General features: G+C 44.4%; 2 protein-coding genes across 3 annotated transcripts in view; one reads left to right on the top strand and one right to left on the bottom strand.

Moving 5' to 3' along the window:
* The window catches only part of LOC117348916 (transcription factor HES-5-like), a gene marked incomplete at its 5' end in the record, with an annotated part of 59,816 nt that extends 54,088 nt beyond the window's left edge, over positions 1-5,728 (bottom strand). The window contains one exon of the mRNA XM_033921560.1: positions 5,582-5,728. Coding sequence (XP_033777451.1) covers positions 5,582-5,728 — 147 coding nt within the window. The remainder of the gene's footprint in view (positions 1-5,581) is intronic.
* TNFRSF14 (TNF receptor superfamily member 14) lies at positions 3,199-27,873 on the top strand. 2 transcript variants are annotated; one of them, XM_033921556.1, is made up of 9 exons: positions 3,199-3,262; positions 9,221-9,317; positions 11,304-11,429; positions 14,878-15,033; positions 16,292-16,382; positions 17,200-17,378; positions 20,884-20,900; positions 25,471-25,540; positions 26,799-27,873. In XM_033921556.1, exons 2-9 carry the CDS (start codon positions 9,227-9,229, stop codon positions 26,924-26,926), a joined length of 858 nt encoding a protein of 285 aa, XP_033777447.1. In that variant the 5' UTR covers positions 3,199-3,262; positions 9,221-9,226; the 3' UTR covers positions 26,927-27,873. The 2 variants fall into 2 exon arrangements, with proteins under 2 accessions (XP_033777447.1, XP_033777446.1); XM_033921555.1 differs by lacking the exon at positions 3,199-3,262 and adding an exon at positions 5,384-5,961.

The raw sequence follows: 27,873 nt of genomic DNA, 5'->3' as shown, positions 1-27,873 counted from the left end.
TCAGTTGAATCTTCTCCTCTGACACAACCAGAAACAGGAAGGTGTGTCAGAGGGGAAGATTCCAACTGAAGCAGCCGCGCGCACGTACGACTTGTTGAAAGCGTGGTGCTGGGAGAAGTACAATTAAATTTGTCACATAAGGTGAGGGGAAGGAAGGAAGGGATGGAGATGGTAGGACGCGATGATCGGGCGGGAGGGGGCTGCTGGACTGTGCGATCCGTGACTGTTTGTGTTTCCTCACAGTAGAAAGGGGGGAGTGAAAGGGAAAGAGATGCTGGGCCAAGTGGATGAAGAGGAAACAAATATTGAACCCACAGCAGGGAAGAGAAAAGGGAGGACTGGCAGGTGAGCCAGATGCTGGAAGCGGAGGGAGAAAGAGGGAAAGAAGCTAGATGGGGTTGGAGAGGAGAGAAGAGGAAGAGAAGGGAAAGCAAGATTTAGGAAGGTAACAGAAACAGAGGGGAAATTATGTGCATGGGGGCATAGGGACATAGACATAAAGGGGAGATAAATGGGGATGGTATATGGATACGGGGGGGAGGGGGGCAATGCCAGACACAGGAGGGAGTATATACATACAGAGGGAAGATATTAGAAATGGGGAAAATAGCAACACAGAAGGGAGATGGTTTGTGCGGATGGGATTAGATGGTTTGCGGGGATGGGGACCGAGCTCAAGGGGATGGGGCGGGGACAGGGACTGAGCTCGCAGGAATGGGATGGGGACCGAGCTCATGGGGACGGGGGCGAGCTCATGGGTACAGGGTGGAGACGGGGACAAATTTTTTCTCCGGGTCATTCTCTAGCTGCAACAGATTCATCCATTGTTGCTGGCATGAAAGAGCATTTCCAGCATTTAACAGACACTTATTTTTTCTGTTCATCTGTTTGTTCTCTTCTACACCCATATCTGAAAGACAATCCAATTATCTTCACAGATAATATAAAAACACAGGCAAACGAATCTTTGGGAGGTTGTATCAAAACCAGAACAAAATGGAAGGCTGTATTTGTGATTTATAAACAGCAGTACGGAATATTGTTCCTTTTTTATACTTTAATAAAAAGATTTAAGTACATGATGGCAGATAAAGGCCAAATGGCCCATCCAGTCTGCCCATCCACAGTAACCATTATCTCTTTCTCTCTCTAAGAGATCCCATGTGCCTGTCTCAGGCCCTCGTGAATTCAGACCCAGTCTCTGTCTCCACCACCTCTTCCAGGAGACTGTTCCATGCATTTACCACCCTTTCTGTAAAAAAGTCTTTCCTCAGATTACTCTGGAGCCTATCACCTCTTAACTCCATCCTATGCCCTCTCATTCCAGAGCTTCCTTTCAAACGACTCATGCGCATTTTCAGGTAGGTCTTTAAACATCTCCATCAATTTTATATCCTGCTCCAGTATTGATACTTTTCGCTTCAATGATATAAAATGAAGTGTTAAAAAAAAAACAACAAAAAACAACCCAAAAACACGTGTGGAATAACTTGTAAGTTTCGTGGCTCCAAATCTTGGTTGGACTGAGAACTTTTCATCGGTCCCTCATAGCTTGGGAACATGTATTTGTATGAGAGAAAGGAAAAGCAGACATAAGAATACAGAAAGCCAACCCCAGGCTGGAAATAAGCCTGGGTAATGACCATTTACCTAGCCCACCTGTTCAATTTCTGTGAACGTGGCAGAAATATTTTGCTATATAAGATGGGCTCATAATTGGGGCAGATTTGGTGATTATAAACTAATATAAGATCATGAACAAAAGCAGAAAAGTAGAAGGATATGTTAGAACTCTGCGAATTCACATCAGCGGGTAAATCAGGGATTGGAAAGTGAGAAAGGGTAAAAGGAGGATCCCTCCAGACCTCAAACCACAGCTGCTTTCTTTTTAAGACCATGCACTTTGGATCTGTGGGATCCACTAGGTCTTGGAGGAGAGTGGTGTAGTGGTTAGAGCTACAGCCTCAGCAAGCCTGAGATTGTGGGTTCAAACCCCATGTTGCCCCCTGTGACCTTGGGCAAGTCACCTAATCCTCCACTGCCGCAGGTATATTGGATAGATTGTGTGGTTATACTTAATGTGACCATACGTCCCATTTTGAATGGGAAGATCCCGTTTTTAGGTAGCCTGTACTGTTGTCCCCAAGCACAGCTTTGGGATGCCAAAATGTCCCATTTTCAGGGGCCCGCTGAAGAAACAAATACTGTGGCGAATACAGCCCCTCCGTACCTTTTTAAAATCCCGGCGGCTGCCTCCTGTCCTGATGTCTTCCGGCAGCGGCAGAGTGGTGCGCCTGCATGGTCCCACGCCACTCACCGAATGGCTGCCATCGGTTCTTGCAAGTCCCGCAAGAACTGACGGAAGCCATTCAGTGAGCTGTGTGGGACCAGGCAGGCGCGCTGCTCTGCCGGAAGACATCAGGATAGGAGGTAGCCGCTGGGATTTAAAAAAGGTACCAAGGGGGGGGGTGTCTGTCCCATTTTGAGGAAAAAAAATAAATGGTCATGTTAGTTGTACTGGGGAAGGGGCAGTGGCGTACCAAGGGGGGGGGGGGGGGCGATCCGCCCCGGGTGCATGCCCCAAGGGGGTGCAAAGCTGGCCACCCACCGGGGAATAGGCTGTCGCCAGGGAAAGGCTTCCACTGCCATCATCGGGAACAAGCCGGCCGAGTTCTTCCTTCTTTTCTTCCCTGTAGGGCCGACCAACTCTCGCCGCCCGACGTCAATTGTGACATCGGAGAGGACATTCTGGGCCAACCAATCGCTGCCTGGCTGGCCCGGAATGTCCTCTCCAACGTTAGAATTGACGTCGGGTGGCGAGAGTTGGTCGGCCCTGCAGGGAAGAGAAGCAGGGCGAGCTCGGAGCCGGCCTGCTCCTGATGGCAGCAGTGGTAGCCTATTCCCCAGCATTGGTGGCAGCATTTTCCCAAAGGCGGTGACATGGGGGAGAGGAGGGGAGGGAGAAAGAAATAAATGAGGGGGGGGGACAGGGAGCCAGAAAGAAAGGGGGCAGGGTGAAACAAAGAAAAAGAAAAAAAAATGGGGCATGGAGAGAGAGAGAGAAAGACAGACAGAGAGAAAGAAAGGGGGCATGGAGAGAGAAAGAAAGAAGGGAGCAGGGTAAAATAAAGAAATAGTTTGGGAAGGGAATGAGGTCTGGAGGAGAGGAAGCATACAGGAGGCTGAAAGAAGGGAAGAAATATTGGATGCACAGTCAGAAGAATAAAGTGCAACCAGAGACTGATGAAATTACCAAACAAAGGATTTTATTTTCAATTTAGTGATCAAAATGTGTCCGTTTTGAGAATTTATATATGCTGTCTATATTTTGCACTATGGCCCCCTTTTACTAAACCGCAATAGCGTTGTTTAGCGCAGGGAGCCTATGAGCGTTGAGAGCAGCGTGGGGCTTTCAGCGCAGCTCCCTGCGCTAAAAACCGCTATCGCGGTTTAGTAAAAAGGGAGGGGGTATATTTGTCTATTTTTGTATAGTTGTTACTGAGGTGACATTGCATAAAGTGATCTGCCTTGCCCTCTTTGAAAACCCGTGGAATATAAATCATAATTAACATTTTCTCTGCGTACAGTGTGCTTTTGTGTTTTAAAAATTTTATTGTTGGTAGATCATTTTTACTTGGCCACGAAGATAAGGGGGAGGGTGGGAGGGGAGCTGCTGAAAGACATCTAGTAATCCTTGCAGGCTTGACTGAGCAGGGAATTATTTTTGTAAAATCATGTTTTGTTATGTGACTGGCATTATTTAGACTTTAATTTCTATGAATGAATAGAATGAAAATGATATAAAATTACTTGCTTGTTTTTATGTGCGTGTGCTGAAGGAAAGTGGAGAGAGAGTGGGCTGAGGACGCTGAAGAGAAATGGGGAAGAGAGAGTGGGGAGAAGACGCTGATTTATAAATTGACAATTGTACAGAATATTGTTTCTTTTTATACTTTAATATAATAAGTTCAATATAAAACAATTCAAGGCTTGTGTGGATGGAATCAGGTGGTTTGCAGGGATGGGGACCGAGCTTACGGGGATTAGTCCAATAAAATGGTATTTTCTTATTTCTCATTATTTGTTTTATTTTTATTTGTTAATTTGTAAAGTGGTAATTGTTATGTATCAGTTTTTTCAAATTTACATCTACTGTCTGTATATTTTGCACAGTATTAGAGGACATGTGTTACTGTTTTTGTGGTGTTGTGGTGTTGCATTGTATGCAGAGTCTGGTTTCTTGGCGGTTCAGTTTAACTTTTGTCTACATATTTCTATTTTTAGTTTGTGATTATTCCATATTGGGCGAGGGTGTATCTCTGTTCTGTGTATATGAAAAGAACATAGTTTTCAGTTGGCATTGACTGCAGGATCAATTGACTGTGCGGAATCTGGCTTGTTTAGTTTTACAATGTATGTGTTGGTGTTCTAGTGCTCACTGCAGTGTTTAAGATGCTGCCTTTTCCTAGGTACACTCTTGTTGTGCGATATGTGGATTGTTACTAAAAATCATATTTTTCATATAGATGGGGGGGGGGTGTTGTCAAAAAATGATGGGCCCCGGGTGTCACATATGCTAGGTACGCCACTGGGAAGGGGTAAAACGCGGACCTCATGGACCTTACAGACCTCGTGGATCTAAAACAGCACGTCCTTAAAAATCTGAGGTCTGTGCACTGACAAGTCCGCCTTTTAGCTTATTCCACCACTTTCTCTGCACGCTCAGTTCAGGCCCCCGGCTCTGCCTTCCCTAATGGCTAAGGAGGGAGGAGGTGCACCGTGGCTTTTGCTAATTAGCCCAATCGTCCCTTCCTCCAGATCTCTCCCTCTACACTGATTCCGAGAGCCCCCGCGATATGACATTGGATGGAAAATAGCTGGGTTTTTGTGTGTGTGTGTGTGTGGGGGGGGTTTGGGGGTGTTAAAAATGTGTGTTACTGGGCAGACTTGCACGGTCTGTGTATGGCCGTTTGGTGGAGGATGGGCAGGGGAGGGCTTCAATGGCTGGGAGGGTGTAGATGGGCTGGAGTAAGTCTTAACAGAGATTTTGGCAGTTGGAACCCAAGCACAGTACCGGGTAAAGCTTTGGATTCTTGCCCAGAAATAGCTAAGAAGAAAAAATTAAAAAAAAAAAAAATTTAAATTGAATCAGGTTGGGCAGACTGGATGGACCATTCGGGTCTTTATCTGCCATCATCTACTATGTTACTATGTATGACATTTTAGCGCTGACGGATCCTAAGGCTTTTCCCTCCCTATGCTGAGACTAAAAGTGGCACAGACCTTGCTAGTCTCAGCATAGGGAGGGAAAAGCATTAGGATTCCTCAGAGCTAAAATGTCATAGAGGTCTGTCAGAGCCAGAGACTACAAGTGGCACGGAGCTCAGATTTTTAAGGACCTGCAGTTTTAGATCCGGGAGATCCGTGTTTTACCCCAAAGAGGCTTATGCAACCAGTCACTTTCACTTTCCAAATGCTATGCTGCATCTCGGAGTACAGATGTTTGTCTCCTGAAGACAGGACAAAAACAAGACAGAGATAATCTGAAAATGAGGATTGCAGAGGATCCAGCTGCGCATACCTGTGAAGGATGATCCTCTGGGCTTTTGGTTTCCTTTATTTTGGACAAAACTTCAGTACCAGGATCTAGGTGGTGTGAGAAAGAGAAACCTTCCTTTGTACTTTGTTCCTGCTCCAGGCGGAGTGTTCTCCCAGATAAACAGTTGGATTATGGAGACTGTGGGTTACAGGAAACTGTTCCCCGAAATCTGCTGGATTTAGGGAATTCTCCAGTCAGCTAGGATGGCTGCCAGGTTTGCTTTTGTTTTTAGCATGAAAAGCCAACCATTTTTCACTTCTAAATAGACTCTTCTGGCTGGAGTTCCGTGTTTGCAACAGGGCTGATCATGTTTCCTTGGAACTGGTGCAATGCTACTCCACAAAAGGATATTTTCAGTCTTGGTAAGTTTCTCTTTTGTAGATCATAGAGATTTTGGTTATGTCTGTGTAAACGGATTCCTTTGTAGAAACTCTTCTTTTATAAGGGCGTTAAAGAGTGTTTTTTTCTTAAAGCCACGTTTATACTATGAGAGCAGTCATTTGCTGCCATCCTGTGGACAAACGAGGAATTTCAAATTCTCTTAAGAGATTTTCAAAATCTCTTATGAGCCAACAGTCATGTAATTAATTCAGTTCGTACAGCAGGCCTGACTTTTCCAGTGCTGTAGATACACTAGACTTCCCTTTTCATCCCAGGGACCTCAAAATTCACCGACCACCACATGCACTGGCAGAGCTTCGGGCTGCTGTGGATCCAGCTCTGTTATCAGTAGAAAATGAGTACAGCCCCCCTCCCTCCTGATTCGTGGTTTCCCCTTTTGCCCCTTGTTTTTTAATGGAGAAACGCTGCCCTGGACATCCCCCAAACCTTACCTGGTGGGCTAGCGATGACACGGGGCAGGAGCGATCTTCCTACGCTCTTGCCTCGTGCAGCGCCGTCATCAAAATGGCTGCTTTGAGTTCCCGTTGTAATCTCGAGACTACAATGGGAATCCACGGCAGCCATTTTGATGACGGTGCTGCATGGGGCAAGAGCGTAGGAAGATCGCTCCTGCCCCGTGTCACCGCTAGACCACCAGGTATGGTCGGGGAGCCAGGAGGGAGGCGGGGGTGGGTGAGAGCCGGCCCCCAAAATTATTTGCGATTTTTCCCTATTCACGGGCCGGCTCTGCCCCTAACCCCTACGAACATTGAGGGTCTGCTGTACTCGCATACAGGGCCGCCAAGAGAAAATCTGGGCCCCGAAACAAAGATGTGTTGGTCCTTATACAAAATTCTACACAAATATATGTGTGTATATTATTATTTTTTTTCTAACAATCGTGATGTTTCCTGGGCTTCATTGGGCCCCCTTGAGCTTCATAGGCCCTGGAGCGATGTACCGGCTGCACCCCCCCCCCCCCTCTCCTCAGGCCTGCCCACATACTCCCTCCAGCATCACAGAAGCCACAAGACCAGCAAGTGCACCTCCTGATTTGACCTCACCCCTGTACCCACTGATTGCTGATAGTGGGGAGGGACAGCAGGAAGGAAAGGATCAGGCGCAGAAGCATTAGGGGTTTAGAAGGGTTTGGCTGGTTTAGCAAAGCTGCTTACTTGTAACAGATAAATAACCATCCTCAGAAGTGGTGACCTCATGCGAGAGCTTGGAACGTGAAACAAATATAAAACCAATATGCTGATATTCAAAGCAAGTTATTCAAGAGTGGCTAGTGAATGTGAAATTTACCTATCTGTGGATTTCCAACTGCTATACAACTAGTATCAGCCAAATGGCCTGATATCTGCTTTTACTTGTGTTATTTATTGCTATACCGTAAGTAAAGTAAAGGGACAGAGTAAGATTGGGTCATAAAAATGAACTGAATAGTGGAGATTAATGTTCAGCTGCTATCCAGATAGGCTATAATTACCACCAAAATTCAAATTTCTAACAAACTTTCCCACCAAATTCAACTATGTGACCTACAGACTTTCCTGCTTCAATCACCTAAAGCCCTGGCCAATCAGGTTTGAGGACCAACCATATATAAAGAGAAACGTCAGTTCTACCTACTCAGACACGGCAACAATCATGACGCCCGTCACAGAAGTCTAAGAAAACATGTTTTCTCCAATTTGTTTTAAAGGCTCAGGATTTTACAAGCAAAGACACAGGGTCACAGCAGATGCTAGCGGTCTCAGCATCTACCATGTTTCCACGAAAATAAGCCCTACCCTGAAAATAAGCCCTAGCATGATTTTTGGGGTAGGTCTTAATATAAGCCCTACCCCCGAAAATAAGCCCTAGTCGTAGGCAGCCACGCTTCCCCCCTGCCGCGCAGCTGAACCGCCAAACCCCCGCTGACCCTCTATCCTTCCCTCACAACCGATCCCCGCCGACCGCGACCATAAATACCTTCTGGCAGAGGAGCATCTGTGTACTGAGATCATCAGTAATGTGGCACAATAATTGCATTTTATTACTGATTAAGTAAAGGGGTGGGGGGAAAATATTACTTTCAATTATTTGTAAGTTCAAAGTGCTTTTCTTGATTTGTTATAAAGATTTATAAAAAAAAAAAAAGAAAATTATTTTTCCTACCTTTGTTGTCTGGTGATTTCATGAGTTTCTGGTTGCACTTCTTTCTGACTGTACATCCAATATTTCTTTCTTTCTGCCTCCTGCACACTTCCTCTGGACCTCATTCCATTTCTCAACCAACATCTCTCTCTGTCCCTCCAGGAGTCCAACTTTTCTTCCTCTCTCATTCCTCAGATCATGTGTAGCATTTTTCACTACTGCCCACCAGCCTCATGCCAATTTCTCCTTCTATCACCCCTTTCCAACACCATGCCACATCTCTCCCTCCATCACTCTGCCCAACATTCCTCTCCTTGCATCCCTTTCAATCTGTCCCTCTGTTCCCTCTCCACCACATATCCAACATTTCTCCCTCTCATCCTTCTATTCCCCATGCATCTCTACCTCACTCTTCTCTATGCCCAATTTTCCTCTTCCTTTCCCCATGTGCACCATCTCTTTCCCTCTCATGCATAAACCTTTCTATTCCCTCCCTCCCATGTCCTAAGTTAGTGCCCCTTCCTCCTTCCCTCCCTCCTTCCCTAGTGTAAAATGGCCGCATTTACTCTTTTTCCTATTAATGCCCCCTCCCTTCCTTCTTTGTCCCAAGTTTGTGCCCCTATTAATGCCCCCTCCTTCTGTGTCCCGAGTTCGTGCTCCCTCCCCTTCACTGCCTTCCAGCCTTTGTCCCACCCCCTTCCTCTTTCCCTGCCCCGAAGCCAGCCTGCCCCCAAGCCGACCCGCCACCGATTCCTCTTCCCCCCCCCCAGTCTGCTACTGCCCCCCACCTGCCAGCTCCATTTAATTATCCCCCGTCGCAACTTCAGGAAGGGAAGGGCCAAGCACATATAGCGATTGCACGCTGCCAGCCCACAAGCCTTCCCCCCCCCGATGTCAATTCTGACGTTAGAGAGAAGGTCCAGGCCAGCCAAGCAAAAACACTGGAAATAGAAAAGGATCTCTAAACCTGGAGACTCTCAGTCAAACCTGGGGCGTTCTCATCAGTTTAGCCCAGACAAGGAGGACAAATGGTAATTATTTTGCTCTCCTGATGCGGAAAAATAAATCTTATTCTCTATTTTTTCCTTTCTTATAAAGATATTGATGATCCAGAAAACTTTCGTGATGGGGGAGGAGACATGTTCCCAAGGAGAGTATAAAACTGGCACCTTATGCTGTCCAATGTGCCAACCAGGTATGTGAAAATGATTACATTCAACATCAGATGCCACTTGCGCTGCTTTCAAAGTGCTTCTTCCTTGATATAGTATAGATCAATTAATGCAAAAGAGCTCAGCCAACATGTGGCTGCCTGGCCTCTCCGTATGCTTATTCAGGGGTAGGGAACTCCAGTCCTCGAGAGCCGTATTTCAGTGGGGTTTTCAGGATTTCCCCAAAGAATATGCATTGAAAGCAGTGCATGCAAATAGATCTCATGCATATTCATTAGGGAAATCCTGAAAACCCGACTGGAATACGGTTCTCGAGGACTGGAGTTCCCTACCCCTGGCTTATATGACCGTTAAAGGGCTGCTGTAAAAATCACATGGGGGGCGTGGGGGGGGCGGAATCCCCCACTTTACTTAACAGAGATCACGCCGGCGTTGTGGGGGGTTTGGGGGGTTGTAACCCCCCACATTATACTGAAAACTTCACTTTTTCCCTAAAAAAGAGGGAAAAGTTAAGTTTCCAGTAAATGAGGGGGGTTACAACCCCCCCAAACCCCCCACAACGCCTGCGCGATCTCTATTAAGTAAAGTGTGTGGGGGTTCCCCACCAACACCCCCCGTCGGAGCCCTTTAAAATACCATTTTTCTTCGGCGCGCTTCCGCCTTGCGCTCAGTTGTCTGTGCTGGGTTGTCGCCGCGCTTTTGTCGTCGCGTGCTTTTGTCTATGAACCAGGTAGGTGCCTAGACGCTAGTGCGGTTTTGTAAAAGGGGGGGGGTTTAATTACTTAAAAAGCTTAACTGGTGCTGAGATCAAGCAATTAGCACTTCATAATTTGCTTAAAATAAAATTAATCGGTAGGCGCCTAGTCCAAGACACCTATCTACCATAAAGTGGGTGTGGTTAGGGGAGGATTATGGGCATATCTTGGGCGTGTTTTGTGTGTAGATGTCTAAGGAGGACTTAAGCGCCAGGATTTTGGCCAAGAAATCCCTGGCATAAATAGGGGGTGCCTAAGGTTTGGAAGTCTACCGGTGCTTAGGTCTACTTTAGGCATCACTAGGCCCGATTCTATAAACAGCATCTAAGTTTAAAATTGACATGCCCTACGCGCCGCATTCCTTGGTGTAATGTTATAGACGCCATTTATAGAATCGGGGTCTAAGTGCGCGCATTCCTTAGTGGAACACCCATAACGCGTCCCCCAGATTCTATATCCAGGTCTCCCCCCCCCATATTCGCCGTTTTGGGATTCACAAATTTGGTTACTCGCGAGTCTTCCACAGCGTACCTTTAAAACCCTGGTGGGTGTAGCAGAGAAGCGGGACAGGGGCTCCTGCCCCGTGCGGATCCGCGATCAAAAACGGCTGCCGTCGGTTCCTGCGGCGGTCCCGCAAGACCGCTGCGGGAAATTGAGGCAGCCAATTTCGATAGCGGATCTGCACACATCTTTGCACATCTGGTACACACTGCAACCTGCTGTATACTATTTACATAGTAATGAGCCGCTTTACATGCATTTGCATGTTTTGCATCTAATTACTGTGTTCTGCAAGGGGACTTATTTAGCACTGCATTAGGGCACCACACCCAGCATTATAGCCCCTTAATATGCATTGAGAGGCAAATAATAATAATAATAATAATAACTTTATTTTTGTATAACGCCATACCCAGGGAGTTCTAGGCGGTTCACATTTGTTAGTCAAGTTACAAGTAGTTCATGACAATTGAACAGAGTTGCAAGCAACGAAGTAGTTGAGGTTGGATAGAGAGGGAAGGAGTAGGTCAAGGAGGAGGAATATGGGGAATGTAGGTTGGGTGAGTACAGAAGAGGGGGAGTTGTAGGTTTCGGTTCGTTGAGGGGGCGATTAAGGGATATAACATAGGCTAATGCCCTAACAGAGCTTGATAACTTTAGACATTGGCAGTGCAGTATATGATGAAACTGTAATTTCATTTAAATGTTTGATGCTTCTTAACATGAACCCAATGTTTCTCCTGCATATTTTAGCCACAAAAGTGTATAGACATTGCACCGAAATGTCAAGTACAACCTGCATTCCATGCGTGGAAGGGACCTATATGGATCACCCTAATGGCCTCACAGAATGTTTCAAATGCAAATTTTGTGACAGAGGTGAGAAGCAATATTCGGGGTTGTTTTCAAATAGCTCATGTAATTGTAAAGTACTGTGTGTTAGGCCTAGAATAAACTAGAAGAGTCCATCCGCCAAGCCCTTTGCCTTATTCAAAAGTAGGCTGAGAACCCACCTTTTTGAGACAGCCTTGAACTCGTGATCTTACTCCCCTCTATTCACCACCCTAGCCAGCAATTTAACCATCCATCCCCTCACCTTGTAACCCCTACCCTGGCATTCTGTTTGTCTGTCTTGATTGTTTAAATTGTAAGCTCACTCGAGAAGGGACTGTCTCCTTTGTGACTCTGTACGGCACTGCGTGCGTCTGGTAGCACTCTAGAAATAACAGTAGCAGTAGTAAGCAAATGTTTGTGAAAATGAAACATACATGTACGTATTTTGTTCCTTTCTGACCCCAAAACTCAGTTGGTAAGTTGACTACATTGAGGTGCAGCCGGTCACTGGTTCAAATTAGAGAGTTGCGTGGGGACAGAAATCCCACCCGCCCCCACCAGGATCCTGTCTGTCCCCACCCGTCCCCGCAAGGAATTACCTCCATCCCTGCCTGTCCCCATAAAAAGCAGCAATTACTTCTGACAGGATCATCAATTCCACAGTTTCTTTTGTGTTTGCGCTACTGTTTTCCTTGTGGAATCTCTTTGGTGGAACCCTTTTTTTGTTTTCTGTTCAGGTAATTAACTTATAAACCCCCTCTTTTACTAAGGCTGACGTGTCCATTATATTATATGGGCGAAACCTGCTTCCAAAGTCTTCCATCCCTGTGGGAGTCCTGTTGGCTAGAGGGGGTTCCCCGTGGGAGTCCCGTGGGCCAGAGGGGGGTCCCTGTGGGAGTCCCATGGGTTGGGGGGGATTCCTGCGGGACCCGTGGGATTCCCGTGATCCCCGTTCCCATGCAGACCTCTAGTTCAAAGCCCAGGATGACTGGAGGGCAATAAAATTTTCTCCCCTATCTAAACAGACCTCTAAGAAGCCTTCTCATTGACCTGATAAAATGTGGGAGGGGCCAGCAATTGTGATGGCAACCAAGACATGGCAACAGAGCAGGGGGCATCTTACAGGGCATCCACCTAAGCATCTTACCATAACTCCCTTATAGGTTATGGTAAACTCCCTAAAATCCACTATACCCACCTGTCTACAACCTCAATAGCCCTTATGGCTGCAGGTGGCACCTATATGGCAGTAGAGTAGGGGGTTTTTTTGGGAGGGAGGGTTGGTGGGCTCACATTTGCCACTATGAATGTAGTAGTTAGAGTGTCTTATGGGACTGGGTCCTCCTCTCTATGGTTCACTATCCCACCCGCCAGGCTACTTAAGACACCTCTGTGCAGCTCTACTAGGCTTTCCTATAGCAGGTATGTACGTTTTTATTCTGAACTTTGTGGGGGTGTGACGGGGTCAGTGAACACTGGGGGAGTGTGTGGGGGCCTTTACTTTGTCTCCGCTGTGGTTATCTGGTCACTTTTGATACTTTTTTGGCACTTATACCTGTGTTTACATCGTCTAAGTTTCGTCCAGGAAGTCTCATAAAACATTTGATTATCCCTGCAGGACGACAGTCTGGGTTAGCCCACATCCTGCCCACATCCTGCCCAAATACCGCCCTAACCACTCTTCCAGAAATGCCCCTTTCAGCTCTGGGCGCACAGCAGGAAAAAGTCCCTCGATACGCCCAGAAATTCTGTTTGATTATCGGCACTTGGACCTATTGTCCAATTGCTAATGTTGTTTCAAGTTTAAGTTTCAAGTTTATTAAAACATTTTTTATACCGCTAATTCAAGTTAAAAAGCGGTGTACAACATTAATAAAAAGATATCTTAAAAAGAAACAACATAAGTGGGTATTAAAATATAATACAATACAATATTAGGTTAGTAGACTTTGACATAAAACACGTATACGAACTATACACAATTTGGAAAGTAGGATTGAATTACAATATTTAAAAATAAAGCACACTTAAGGATTAAAACAATAGGTTGGGAAAGGGACTATTGTTGGCTTAGCCCTAAAAAGGACAGTTTTATCCGAAAGCATCCTCAAATAAGAATGTTTTGAGTTTTGCTTTAAATTGCTTTAACGAGGATTCCACTCGTAAATGATTGGGCAATGTATCGTATTTTCACGCATATAACGCGCGCGTTATACACGATTTTACAAACCGAGTATAACCATGCGCGTTATATGTGTGAGCGCGTTATACAATTTTTTTTTTTCTCATTGCGATCCGGCATCCCCCCTGCGAACCGGCATCCTCCCCCCCCCGCTTGCGTCACCCCCCCCTCCCCCGCGATCCTACTTCCCCTCTGTACCGCAAAGACATCGCTTACCCGATTGGGCACCGGCACCAGCACCAATGCACAGGATGTGCCAGTGCCAGTGCCCGAAGATCCTCCCTCGCCTGGGCTGGGCTGGGCTTTGAGCATTTGCGCATGCTCAAAGCCTTCTGGTCTCGCGCTCTCCGAGATTCTGAATCTGAGAATCTCGGAGAGAGCCAGACCAGAAGGCTTTGAGCATGCGCAAATGCTCAAAGCCCAGCCCAGCCCAGCCCAGGCGAGGGAGGATATTCGGGCACTGGCACGTCCTGTGCATTGGTGCTGGTGCCGGTGCCCAATCGGGTAAGCGATGTCTTTGCGGTGCTGGGGGGGATGTAGGATCGCGGGGGAGGGGGGGTGACGCAAGCGGGGGGGAGGATGCCGGTTCGCAGGCCAGAAGAGGGAGTAAGCGGGAGTGGCGGGAGGAGGTTATAGCAGCATGCGCAGTATACGCGTGTGCGTGCTATATAGATTTTTTTTTACAGCAATGCTTTGTTCCAGCGCACTATACGCGTATGCGTGTTATACATGTATGCGAGTTAAATGCGTGAAAATACGGTAATTTGTATCTTTTATTCTGTGGATGTTTTATTGTTCTATAGAATTGCAGGATATGCGGAATATAAATATTTAAATAAATATAAATAAATAAATATTAGATACCAATGTGTGCATAATCTCTCTTTAAAGCAAATTTTCTTGAGAATAGAGGAACTGAGCATCTTAGCATGCCGTCGCTGAACTTCTCAATCGCTAGAGGAGGCAACCGCCTAGAGATGATCACTCTGCCCCCAAATAGTCTCCCTCCGTCACTGAAAGCAGCTCAGTTGTCAACCTCACTATTCTAGGGTGACCGACCAGGTTCAGCACCTGAAGAGAGCCTTCCCTCCCCCACTGCAGGCCAGCTGGGCCCACATTCAGAAAGGGCGGTCAGTTGTCCAGGCCTTAGGGCAGCTGGCATGTTAAATCCACCGTTGCATGCAGTGGGGGGAGGGGGGGGTAAAACTAGAGCGCAGTCCGTTTATCCTGCGAATGTGGAACCAGCCAGCAGAAAGTTTATGAAATCCATCCTTTTTTTAAAAATATGTAACATCTTTCTAATCCTTCCAGGGATGGGACTGAGTGAAAAGCAGAGCTGCACTTACTTCAAAAACACTGTGTGTGGTTGTCAAAGTGGATTTTTCTGCGCAGAGCTAAAAAGAGATGACTGTGACCTATGCCAGAGGCAGTCAGTGTGCGAGCCTGGTTATTACCTGAAAAAGCCTGGTAAGGAACCCCTCCCCCCAAACCTCCCCAGCTCCCCACCCCCCCCGGAACTCCCGTACCTTGAATCGTTGGCCGGGCGGAGGCAACCTTCCTGCCTCCTTGGCACTTAAGTTAGGTGCCTATATCAACTGGGTGTGACGATGTCGACATCCACTGCAACTTTAGGTGAACTATATAGAATTTGCCAATTGGCTGCCAATTTATGGTGACGGGACAAAAGCACGCAAAACTTTGGCGCGCCGACATTGCAACGCAGACAATTCGGCGCAAGACCCCAGCGCGCCGCTTAAAAAGTTAGTTTTAAAGAGCTCCGACTTTAATTCATACTCTTTGCGCTGCCGTTGGGAGAGGGGGGGTGAGGGGGGCGCAATCCCCCACATTATAGAGAAAACAACTTATTCCTAAAAAATCAGGAAAAAGTTAAGTTTACTCTATAATGGAGGGTTTCAACCTCCCCCCCAGCACCCCCCCAACAGCAGCGCAAAGAGTATGAAGTAAACTGGGGGGGGGGTTCCCCACTTACACTCCGCGTCAGAGCTCTTTAAAAGTAACTTTTTAGGTTGCGCGCTGGGGTCTTGTGCCGATTTGTCTGTGCTGCAATGTTGGCGCGCCGAAGTCCCGTGCGTGAATGACTTTGAACCCAATTTATAGACTATCACTGATGTGCACCTGTTTCACTCAGTTTTGGCTTATAACTGCCATTATAACACGGAATCAGTACTTAACGTTTTGTGCATTATATAGAGTGAGGGGGTAATTGTTTGTTTTTAAAGGAGCACTTTTCTCTTGATGAGGAACTGTTGTGTACCTCTGATCAGTCAGTTAAGAGGTCCTTGTCCAGTTGTCATAGTAACATAGTAGATGACGGTAGATAACGACCCGAATGGTCCATCCAGTCTGCCCAACCTGATTCAATTTTAATTTTTTTCTTCTTAGCTATTTCTGGGCAAGAATCCAAAGCTTTGCCCGGTACTGTGCTTGGGTTCCCACTGCCGAAATCTCCGTCAAAACCTACTCTGGCTTTATCTTACATATTTGAAATATTTGTTCAGGTGAAAACTTTCTGTCTAGATTTGCTCTTGTCATGTCACTTCTTGTTCTCCATAAAGTAAGATGATATTTAATTGTTGCATTCTTGTCAATAAGAAAAGGTTATATTAAATTCCCAGGAAAATTGGCGAATGATAGTCACCTTTAATGTTGACATATAAAACATGGCTCCAGATTTCTCAAGCTAAGAGTTAGTTTTTTATTGCAGGGACAGAAACAACAGACACAGTTTGTGAGACATGTCCAGATGGCACATTTTCAACAGAAAACATGTCAGAGAAGTGTAAACCCTGGACCAAGTATGTGAAATGTGTTGGTGCTTTTAATAGTAATGGGACTCTGGCAGGCAGATTTGTTGGAAAAAGGCAAGAAAAATTATCATTTAAGAGGTCTAGTGCTACAGTAGCACTATATTAATATGCATATTTTCTATATGTGTTTTCTGTCTTGTATTCTACCTCTGAATGAACTATTTCCTCCCAAAATGTGAGCAGATCATCCATCACACAACATATAATCAGGATATAATTAATGTAGTATATCATTCTGTTTACTTAGGGACTGGTTCTGGCAGGGCAAAAATACTGGGCAAACATTCTAAGCCATGATGATAAGAAACAGAGAAGTGAGATGATGTGATTGGTGATTCTGCTGTATATCACAAAAATCACCAAAATACAAATGGTGTGAATCGGCCCATTCACAATTTGAGTAGGTTCTACATTAGGACATCTTACCAGTGCTCCTTCAGTTCAGTGTAGTCCCTCCTTGAAGGCCGCAATCCATTCGGGTTTTCAGGATTTCCCCAATGAATATGCATGAGATTTATGTGCATGCACTGCTTTCAATGCATACTTATTGGGGAAATCCTGAAAACCCGACTGGATTGCGGCCCTCAAGGAGGGACTTTGAGATCCCTGGTGTAGAAGGAAGCAGAGCTCTTAAATTCATCACACACGTGTTGAGCTAGCCAAGTTAAAAGATTACCTATACGCCTTGTTTGTGGACTAATACAGCCAATGCACCGTATGGTCGTAAATCACACAAAGGGGTTTTGGTTTTCTGAGCAGAGGATTCATTTGTTTTGCTAAGCGATCTGTTTTCCTTCCACCTCAGGTGCACGGATCTAAATATGGATGAGTTAAAGTCTGGAACACCCAGTTCAGATTCTCTTTGCAAAAAGAAGAATATTATTGTCCCAATTGCGTTAGGTATAATAATAAGTCTCCTTCTGCTGATTTCTGGCCTTTGCGTTTTGTATTGTAAAAGGAAAAGAAAGTTGTGCTTTGGTCCAGGTAAGCAGAGAGCCTATAATTCTAAAAATGCATTTAATATGACAGTGTTTTCTGTTCTGTACATTTAAGGGGTAATTTTATGACATCATTTTCATACCTATATGGTCACATATGCACTTATAAAGTTCTGCATAGTGTAGAGCTGTGCACTTTGACATAAGAACATAAGAACATAAGAACTGCCATCTCCGGATCAGACCTTTGGTCCATCAAGTCCGGCGATCCGCGCACGCGGAGGCCCTGCCAGGTGTACCCTGGCGTAATTTATAGTCCATCATATCTTTATATGCCTCTCTTAAGGAGATATGCATCTAGTTTGCTCTTGAAGCCTAGGACGGTCGATTCCGCAATAATCTCCTCTGGGAGGGCAAGTATGTTACCGGTAGGCATGGACAAGGACAGAGACTACATGTATACATGCAAATTACATAGTAGCATAGTAAATAGCAGTAGACGAAGACCTGAACGGTCCATCCAGTCTGCCCCTTAGTTGTATCCATTACAAATACATGATTAAATTAACTTGTCTCTTTTTGATATTTCTGGGCCGTAGACTGTAAAGTCTGGCGTTGTCCTAGGTTCCAAATGCTGAAGTTGCCGTCTAAGCTCACTCCAGCCTATCCAACCATCCCCATTGTTTGCAGGATATCTACCGTAACGTCTGGCCAGTAACATCCTCATGTTCCAAATTAGTGGAGTTCCTATTGGTGCCCACCCCAGCCCACCCTACACCGAATCACCAGATATGGAACACAGACCGTGCTGGTCTGTCCAATACCGGCCTTAGTTCTTTAATGTACATCCTTCATCTTCTAATTACACATCCTCTATTTTTATCCCACACTTTTTTGAGTTCCATCACCGTTTTCCTCTCCACCACTTCCCTCGGGAGGGCATTCCAGGCATCTACCACCCTCTCCGTGAAGAAGAATTTCCTAACATTGCTCCTAAGTCTTCCTCCCTGTAACCTCAAATTATGCCCTCTAGTTTTTTCCATTTTTTTCTTCTCTGGAAAAGATTTGGTTCTATATTAATACCTTTCAAGTATTTAAATGTCTCATAGATTATAAAATATATTAATCTATGCACATATGTAAAAATTATAGGCACGGCTATTTATACCTGTTCCAGAGCAAATTTAAGGGCTCCTTTTACGAAGGCACACTAGGGCCTTAACGCACGGAATAGCCTTTTGAGCAGGCGGTAGATTTTCAGCTAGTGCGCGCTATTTCGGTGCATGCGAGAAAACCGCTAGCACACCTTCGTAAAAGGAGCCCTAAATGTCTTGAAGGAATGATTTCTTCCTCTTATTTAATAAAAATACACGATCGGCAGCCGCTTTTAATAAAGATAAGTAGGTGTCTACTTATTGTTATCAAATTAACTTTAAAAGAAAATGGGTTTACACTGGCCGCCCCATATAAAATTACCCCTTCAAGTCCAGATTTGGTATATGATGCTCAGAGAATGGTACTGAAATAATGCATGCTCACAACTAATTCACTCAAAAGGTGGGCGCCCAAATTTGGGCACTGGGGCTTACGCCTGCTGAAATCAGGTGTAATTCCTGACACACATCCCCAGTATTCTATAACTGCGTACAATTTTTAGGAATGCCTTTGACCCACCTCCTGTGGCCACACCCCCTTTTGAGTTGCACACTATGGAATTTTGGCACACTTTTGTTATAGAAGTGTGCCCAATTCCAAATTGATGCTGAATAATGCCAATTAACAGTATTATTGCTACTAATTGGCTCCTTAGCCAGTACAATTGAGCGCACATCTTAGATCAGTGCCATATAAGGAATCTGAAGGTTAAAGGTCAATCTCATAACAGCGTGGCTGGTTTTAAGAAAGGTTTGGACAACTTCCTGGAGGAAAAGTCCATAGTCTGTTATTAAGACATGGGGGAAGCCACTGCTTGCCCTGGATCGGTAGCATGGAATGTTGCTACTCTTTGGGGTTCCGGAATCGTTTGTTACTCTTTGGAGTTCTGGAACCTTGCTATTCTTTAGGATTCTGAATGGAATGTTGCTACTCTTTGGGGTTCCGGAATCGTTTGTTACTCTTTGGAGTTCTGGAACCTTGCTATTCTTTAGGATTCTGAATGGAACGTTGCTACTCTTTGAGGTTCCGGAATCTTTTGTTACTCTTTGGGATTCCAGAATCTTGCTATTCTTTGGGATTCTGAATGGAATGTTGCTACTCTTTGGGATTTGGCCAGGTATTAGGGACCTAGATTGGCCACCGTGAGAATGGGCTACTGGGCTTGTTGGACCATTGGCCTGATCCAGTAGGCCATTCTTATGATCTAAACATGCCCATAGCAATACCTTTTTATTGTGGCCATGTTTAGATCATGGAAGGAAAGCAATGTGTGTGCCTTCTGTTTCCACATAAATGTATAACTTTGTCTTCTTTCCAACTTGCACGAATAGCAGGCATGTATTTGTACTTGATAACATTTTTACAGAGGAACAGAATGGGTAGCTGGCTAAAATTATACACTCTGAAATCCCCATGTGCTTTTAGCTAAATTTGAGCAGGTGCTTCTCAGTCAGGCCATGTTACTAGGCTAAAAGCCTTGAAAATGATCCTCAAGAGTAAAACTGTGACTGAGTTCAAAGAAGCGTGGGATGAACACAGAAGATTTAGAAACAGAAAATAATATTAAAGATTGAACTAGGCCAGTTACTGGGCAGACTTGCACGATTTGTGTCTGTGTATGGCCGTTTGGTGGAGGATGGGCAGGGGAGGGCTTCAATGGCTGGGAGGGTGTAGATGGGCTGGAGTAAGTCTTAACAGAGATTTCGGCAGTTGGAACCCAAGCACAGTACCGGGTAAAGCTTTGGATTCTCGCCCAGAAATAGCTAAGAAGAAAAAAAAAAAAAAATTTAAATTGAATCAGGTTGGGCAGACTGGATGGACCATTCGGGTCTTTATCTGCCGTCATCTACTATGTTACTATGTAAGGTAGTTTAATATGGAAAAAATTGAACATAGAAACATAAACCCACAAGCATCTGACTATAATTTGGGGGAAAGACAGATATATATATATATATAGAAACAGATTTTTAGAATTCAGTATAACTACATGCAGTCTGACACTTGTAAATTCAGTCAAGGAGAGTAGGACCAGATAAATGGTCTTCCAAAAACAAAGGGAAAAGAGGCCTGAAGAAGTCCTAACCACAGTTTTATCAAGTACCAGGTTAGAAGAGTTCGCAGTGTCCACCACAAAGCTATGACTCAACACAGGGCCACGTTTCGGCACTTAAAAGACTGCATCAGGAGTCATAATCTTGTTTGGACTTCGTCAGGCCTCTCCCTTTTTTGGGGGGAGAGGGGGGAGACCCTTTATCTGCCCTACTTTACCACTGTGGGTCTGTTGCTTTCCTTACTTACAAATTCAGCACAGAGTGAATTCCTTTGCATGCTGTCTAGATGGCAGGAAATAGAAAAGAAATATATTTATTGATACATTTATTCTTTCTTCACAGACTCCTGTTTTAATAAGGTGAGTATCAAGTTGTATTCCTTTTGGTTACCGGATCACGCCATGTTAGAGATACTGTCGAACCCTGGAATAGCACCGTGGGAACCCTGGAATTGCAAGCTTGCAGGACTCCTCTGTGTCCAGAAAAGGACTTGTCCTTTATTGGACAGTGGGGGGGGGGAATCCCCCAGGGGGGGGTGGAAATCCCCCACCATTACTGTTCTGTACAGGAGGGATGGATACATAAACATTCCATTGTCTGTGGCTCTGCTATGAAGAGGGAGGAAGGGAGAGGGTCACTAATTCAAGAGGCACCTTTTTTTTTTTAAAGTGTAGAGGGCAGAAAGGAGACGCTCAATACGAGAATAGACGGAGGGAGAAAAAAGACATGGAAGCATACTGAGAACATAATTTATTTTGGGAGTTATCATCATTCGTATTGTAGAAAGTCTGCCCCACCAGGAGAGGTTGAGGGGGGACCATTTGGAAGTACAAGTGTGAATGATAGAGAAGATGAAATCAGAATTAAGTTTCAATGTGGATTCGAGAGTAGGACCAAAGAATAAACCAAGGTATTTAATTTTGGTAGGGGACCATATGAAGCCAGAGTTAATTGCATCAGTTTGGACATCGATGCAATTTAGCGGAAGTATTTCTGATTTAGTTATGTTTAGCTTATAGCTAGATATGGCTGAGTACTGTCTAATTTGTTCAAGAACAGGAGAAAGAGAGTCCGGGGTGATGTAGAGCAGGATATCGTCTGCATAGGCCGAGAGTTTAACTGAAAATTGGTCAGACTGGAAGCCATTAATTCTATGGTCGTGTCTGATAGCCGCTAATAACGGCTCCAGAGCGAGATTAAAAAGTAATGGGGATAGGGGACATCCTTGTCTGGTGCCACGGGATGGATAGAAAGGTTGCGAGGTACGGCCATTAATCATAATCCGAGTCGTCGGGTGGGAATATAGAACTTTGATCATATCAATAAAAGGATCTGGGAATCCATACCAACGGAGAATATGAAAAAGAAAATGCCATTCTAGGCGATCAAAGTGTAGAGGGCAAAGAGTAAAGTTACCCAGAAATGCCAAGCTATCCTATTCCAAGAGAAAGATTTTAGGCCAGTCCTAGATTTCTGAGAGCCCCATCACAGTGCATTATGGGGTCTGCAGCACCATTTTCATTGGACAGAATTAGGAACTAGAAATATCACACTGGATTGGGGATATGATTTAAAAAAAAAAAATCAGGGCTGACCAAAAAGTCTCTTTTCTGAAACAGGGTAACTAGACAACTCTAGGAACCAAAGCCATGCAGGAACACTTTACTTTTCATATTTTAAATAGAGAGAGAGAGAAAAGTGCATTTATAAATGTTTAAGCGGAGGTCAGGATGCCCACTTTAATTTTAAACTGTAAGCCAGAGGAATGGAGGAAACAGATCAAACACAGCAGGACAATTATTAATGATTAATAAAAAACCAGAAGCGAGAGTAGCAAGAAAATGTATGCCCATCATTGCAGCTCTGAAATTTGGCCAGCTTAGTTGGCCAGCTTGGACTGCAAATCGGAGTTAGCCACCTAAATTTCTGGCCTTGCCCCCCCCCCCCCCCCCAAGGTATTATACTTAACTGGCTAGATCTCTCTCAAAGGAATAGACATACAAGTGGATTGAGGTGAACCTTCTGATATGGAGCTGGCATTTTAGAAAGGATGTACAAATTGGAATTGAGATATCTAAGTCAGGATATCTTAAGTTCAGCTACTATTTGAGAACAGAATTTGGTGATGTAGATGTGCTCTAAAATGCATGGACATTTTTGCACCGTTTTCATGCAGCAGGATCACCCATCTTAGAATCATAAATGCAATTGGAAGAACTGGGATCACCTTAACTTTACTTTTTGGTGGGCAAATTTCTGTTTAAGTTATAGGTATGAAAAGATGAATGCGGATATGCTGGGGCATACTAAGAGAGTTGAGTTAATGTGGGGCCCATTGACGTCTGTTATGGATTCATTATAGCTGTCTTTTCCTTTATTTCTGTTGGTATAATACACACACACACAGGGGAAGGGAGGGCGGGAGGGGGATATTGCTTTTGTATGGTTCTTTTCTCTTATGAAAATGGTGGTTGGGTGGTTTTTTTTTTTTTAATGTTGTATGGATTCTGATTGATTATAAGTGCATATATGATTACTATTATTTGTATAGATATTGTATTGCATTTTTGTTAGCTTTTGAAACTCAATAAAGATTTATTAAAAAAAAAAAAAAGAATCATAAATGCCTAAAATGTGAACAGGTCAAGATGGACACATGAACGTTTATATTAGGAAATCGCAGAATAACTTGGGCTGGAACATAAACATTTGTCAGCTATTTTAGAAACAAATGCTTAAACCTTTATTTTTCCCAGTTTCACGTTTGGCAAAGGGACTGGGAACCGCTGGGGAATTAAGAAGCTGACCTCTCCTAATCCCTCCAGGAATCACTTGATCACTTTTCTGAAACTTGTGACATCTTGGACAGCAGTTTATTTTTAGGCCTGCTCTAATTCACCCCCCCCCCCCCCACCCCTTGCCAAATGCATGCTTTAGACTTGTGGAGAATAGCCTCGTGGTTTTAAATTACCAGGCTGACAACCAGAGAAGCCCGATTCATATTCCACTGTTGCTTCTTGTGATCTTGAGCAAGACTCTTAACCCTTAAGTACATATTTACCCCCTCCCCCTTTTACTAAACTGTGGTAGAGGTCTCTACTGAGGCCCAGCGCGCTAAATGCTCCAACGCTGCTCTGATGCTCATAGAGTTCCTCCGGGTCATAGTAGAAATCTGAATGTAACTCGACTAAACAGAAAATAATCCCAATGACAGGTGTAGCTGCTGGGTTATGAGTCAGAAGACAGGCTACGAGAGCAGTTCTTAAAATCACGTGGCATGCGGTGACCTTTCAAGCAACATTGGAACACAAGAACGCTCTATGAAACTCGCAACTAGACTGAAAATAATCACAAGAAATTATTTTGCCAAACTGTGGTATCAATTGCTGGAGGCGACTAAAATAGCGGAGTTTGGACAAGACCAAGAAGGAAAAAAATGCAAAAAAATTCGATCATGTCACCCCATTATTAATTGACGTGCATTGGTTACCAGTTAACCACAGGATCCTCTACAAGCTGATGTTCCTAATTTTTAAGACCCTCACATTCAGCGAACCACAATTTATATTAAAATCACTTATCCCATACACACCTCAAAGATCCCTGCGCTCATCTAATCAAAACTTATTAACTGTCCCATCATTAAAAGTCATCGGAACACGAAGAGCTGAAATGTTTACTGTCGCAGGGCCACAATGGTGGAACTCCCTTCCCCATTACATCAGAATTGAAAGTGATATTATAACATTTAAAAAGCTTTTAAAATCTTACTTATTTAAGGACGCCTTTGATTTATAATACAACTAAAGGACGCCCTTAAACAATTTTAATGCATAAATTTTTTACGCATAAATTTTTATTCATAAATTTTACCCTACCTTTCGTTCTTCCCTGGTTTTTTGTTTTTTTCTTCTCCCACATTGTAACTTTACCCTCCTTCCCTATCTTTCATGTGAGTCTTAATTGATTTTGTAATTTGGTTAAAGTTTCTATATTATATTATTATGTACATCGCCTAGAATTTCGAAATAGGCGATCCATCAAATGTGAAATAAAACTTGAAACTTGAAACTTGAAAAGTTCATAAGGTGGACAGGAAAGCTATCATTTCTCTCTTGACAAATTGGGATGTTCTTTTTGGGATCTGCTGGGTACTTGTAACCCACACGAGCAGATGCTGGACTCGATGGTCATTCATTTGACTGATCCTTTCTCTTGCTGTTTTGCATCTTTTGGTCCATTGTAATCATTTCTAGATAATTTTATAACCCAGGGCTGATACTTATATAAATAGGGGGCTACATGTTTCATCAGTGATAAGGAAGTGTTCTTGGATAACATACAGTAAGCGTCCTTTCTATTTCCTACCTAGACAAACCTTCATGACTTTATTAACACTTTTCCTCTATCAACAAACCTGGATTTCTGGGGTTCATAGACAACGGCGCGAAAGACAAAAGCGCGTGCCGACAATTGAGCGCAGCGCGCGCTGCTCTAAATTACAGTTTTTAGGAGCTCTGACAGGGGGTTTTGTTGGGGAACCCCCCCAATTTACTTAATAGACATCGCGCCGGCGTTATGGGGGGTTTGGAGGGTTGTAACCCTCCACATTTTACTGTAAACTGAACTTTTCCCTAAAAACAGGGAAAAAGTGAAGTTTTCAGTAAAATGTGGGGGGTTACAACCCCCCACAATGCCCCCACAACGCAGCGCGATGTCTATTAAGTAAAGTGGGGGGGTTTGCCCCCCACACACCCCCGTCGGCGCACTAAAAACAGTAATTTAGAGCGGCATGGTGGCGTGCGCTGCGCTCAATTGTCTGGGCGCGCCTTTGTCCCGGCGCGCTTTTGACCTGACACCGATTTCTGGTTGCTCTTGAGTGACCTTGGCTTAGCTTGTTAATGCTTTTTTTTTTTTTTACTTTACCAGAATTCTCCAAGAGAAATGCACGAAAAAGTTGAAGGTCATCCTCTCAATCCAGTCAACATGGAAGGTCAGGGTAAGTCCAAGCCCCAAAGAAAATGCACAAGAATCCCATACTTGTATTTCCCCTGAGAGAGGTTTTAATGAAAATCCATTACAAGCAGAAACAGACAATGGAGAACGTTACTTAACAAAGAGGAAAATTGATGAAAATGAAGCAGAATCATTATTGCAGCCCTGTGCCAGTGAGTACCATGTATTAATAAAATAATCGGGGTTATGGAGTCCAGGATCCCAGTTGTTCAGCACTACGACTAAAGGGAAAACGAAGGGCTGATGGAAACACATTTTAAGAATATCGGGTTGCAAACAAACCCCCTCTTCTACGAAACTGCGCTAGCAGTTTCTAGCGCGGGGAGCCGCGCTGCTCCTGACACTCATAGGAACTCTATGAGCGTCAGGAGCAGCGTGGGCCATTCAGCGCGGCTCCCCACGCTAGAAAACAGCACAGTTTCGTAGAAGAGAGGGGAAAATGTTAATTTCTCACAAGTTCATGCTTTGTGGGCACAATTGCAGTGATAGAAATGACTGAACAAAACTTTGCACGACATTATTGGAGGTTTGCGATGTTCTTTAAAGACCACTCAAATTTGTGTCACACTTTAGGTTAAGCTGAGCCCTGGGTTTCTACTGACTACCTAGATCCTTAAACCAATCTCATCCTTCTCTACCAGAAATGTCACACAGGGCCTTTGGTGGAGTCTGTGGTGCTGTTGCAAGAGAGAAGGAATGAGTTAGCCATTATATTTTTCTGTATTTGCTTTCAGGAAACATGTTGCATTCAGAAACAAACAGGGGATTTGGATGGTGTGATTATGGTTCAAGAAAATGCATGGGGGAGGGGGGATTCTATGGTACATAAAACAATTGCAGATTGTGACTGGAATGTATATGGATACCACATTCATTTTTCCTGTATAATGCCTGTTTTGTGTTTCTCATACAGTTTGTACTTATTTTGCGCATTGCGTCCTTGTACTGTTGGATGCCTGTACACACTGTGTTGCAATCGCTAATAAACATATATATATATATTTTTTTTTTTTTTTTTAAGAAACAAACAGGAATATTTGAAGATTTCATATAAATCATGGCACACCATTTCTGCCTAACTGGGGCCATGATCCAAGAAATGTTTGTGACATATTTGCAAAATGTGCCCCAGGTGCTGAGATGGCCTTTAAAATTGTTCTCTTCATATAGATTCACTTGGAGTGTGAGCACATATGTCTTGCTATTTGTTCACAGTTTATCCTTCTCTCTTTGCCTGACAGGTAGAAGTGTGATTGTAAATATGAAACGGACAGTAAACAGCTCCCTGGCTAAGGACAATGATTCAGGAATGCACTCTTCAGGAACAGATTGTGACTTTATTGCACCTGTGGAAGAAACAGGTAGATGAAGAGCTACGAAACTGCTGTGAAAAGGGAGCTTTAGAACAGTGTTCTTCAACCGCTGGTCTGCAAAAATTTTCTGCCAGTCCACAGGGCTGGCACCTCCATTGGGCCCATGACAGTGTTCTGCAGCCGCCAGTCCACAGTGCAGTTGGTGCGGCGTGTTTGGGCTGGCTCCCTGAGTGCTACAGTGCACGGGGCCATGGGAAAAGGCTCCTGCGTGCATCCTGCGCATGGACTGGAAGCCTTCTCTCTGATGTCGCAACGTCAGAGGGAAGGCTTCTGGATGAGGCGCAGGATGCGCGCGAAGAGCTGCTGCCCACGGCTTTGTGCACTGCAGCACTCCCGTGAAGTTTGCACCAGCTTTCAAAACAAAGGTACATTTATGCTTTCACATTCCTCTCTTCTTGCTTTTCATGTGGAAATTTGCTGTGGATAGAAGGCGCATGTGGGTGTTTGCACTTCCTTTGTGTACAAGATTTCCTCATGGGAAATAAACATGTGTAGAGTTGAAGATGCAACCCAAACCTGTTGTTTTCCTCCTGAACTTACACAAACTCTTGGAAACACCTCTGCTATGGGACAACATATGTACATTTGGCTGCACCGAGAGAGAGCAGCTTTCAGAAAATAAGTTCATGCGTCACATAAATGCCTTTGAAAAGCTCCTCGTTAATATAACTGTCTCTGGAGCTCTCTTGTTCGCATTCTGTACAAGAATCTCTTGGTGCGGGGAAGAGCTCTTGACGAGGCCACTGGACGCAAGGCAGAAGAGTTTTGCCCCCTTATACTCGATGGTTGTAGGATAAAGAAACCAAATGCCACAGAGATACCCCTTTTCTCTACAATTCACGTGGAAGACAGCTGAATGCCTAATCTCTGAACCTCAGGAGTATTTAGATTCTGTTGAAACAATCTCCAAAAAAGGGATATGACCTTCACTTGTCTCCAAAGA

This window comes from Geotrypetes seraphini, chromosome 15 (genome assembly GCF_902459505.1).
Source record: "Geotrypetes seraphini chromosome 15, aGeoSer1.1, whole genome shotgun sequence".
NCBI lineage: Eukaryota > Metazoa > Chordata > Amphibia > Gymnophiona > Dermophiidae > Geotrypetes > Geotrypetes seraphini.
This window is presented reverse-complemented; position numbering and strand designations above follow the sequence as displayed.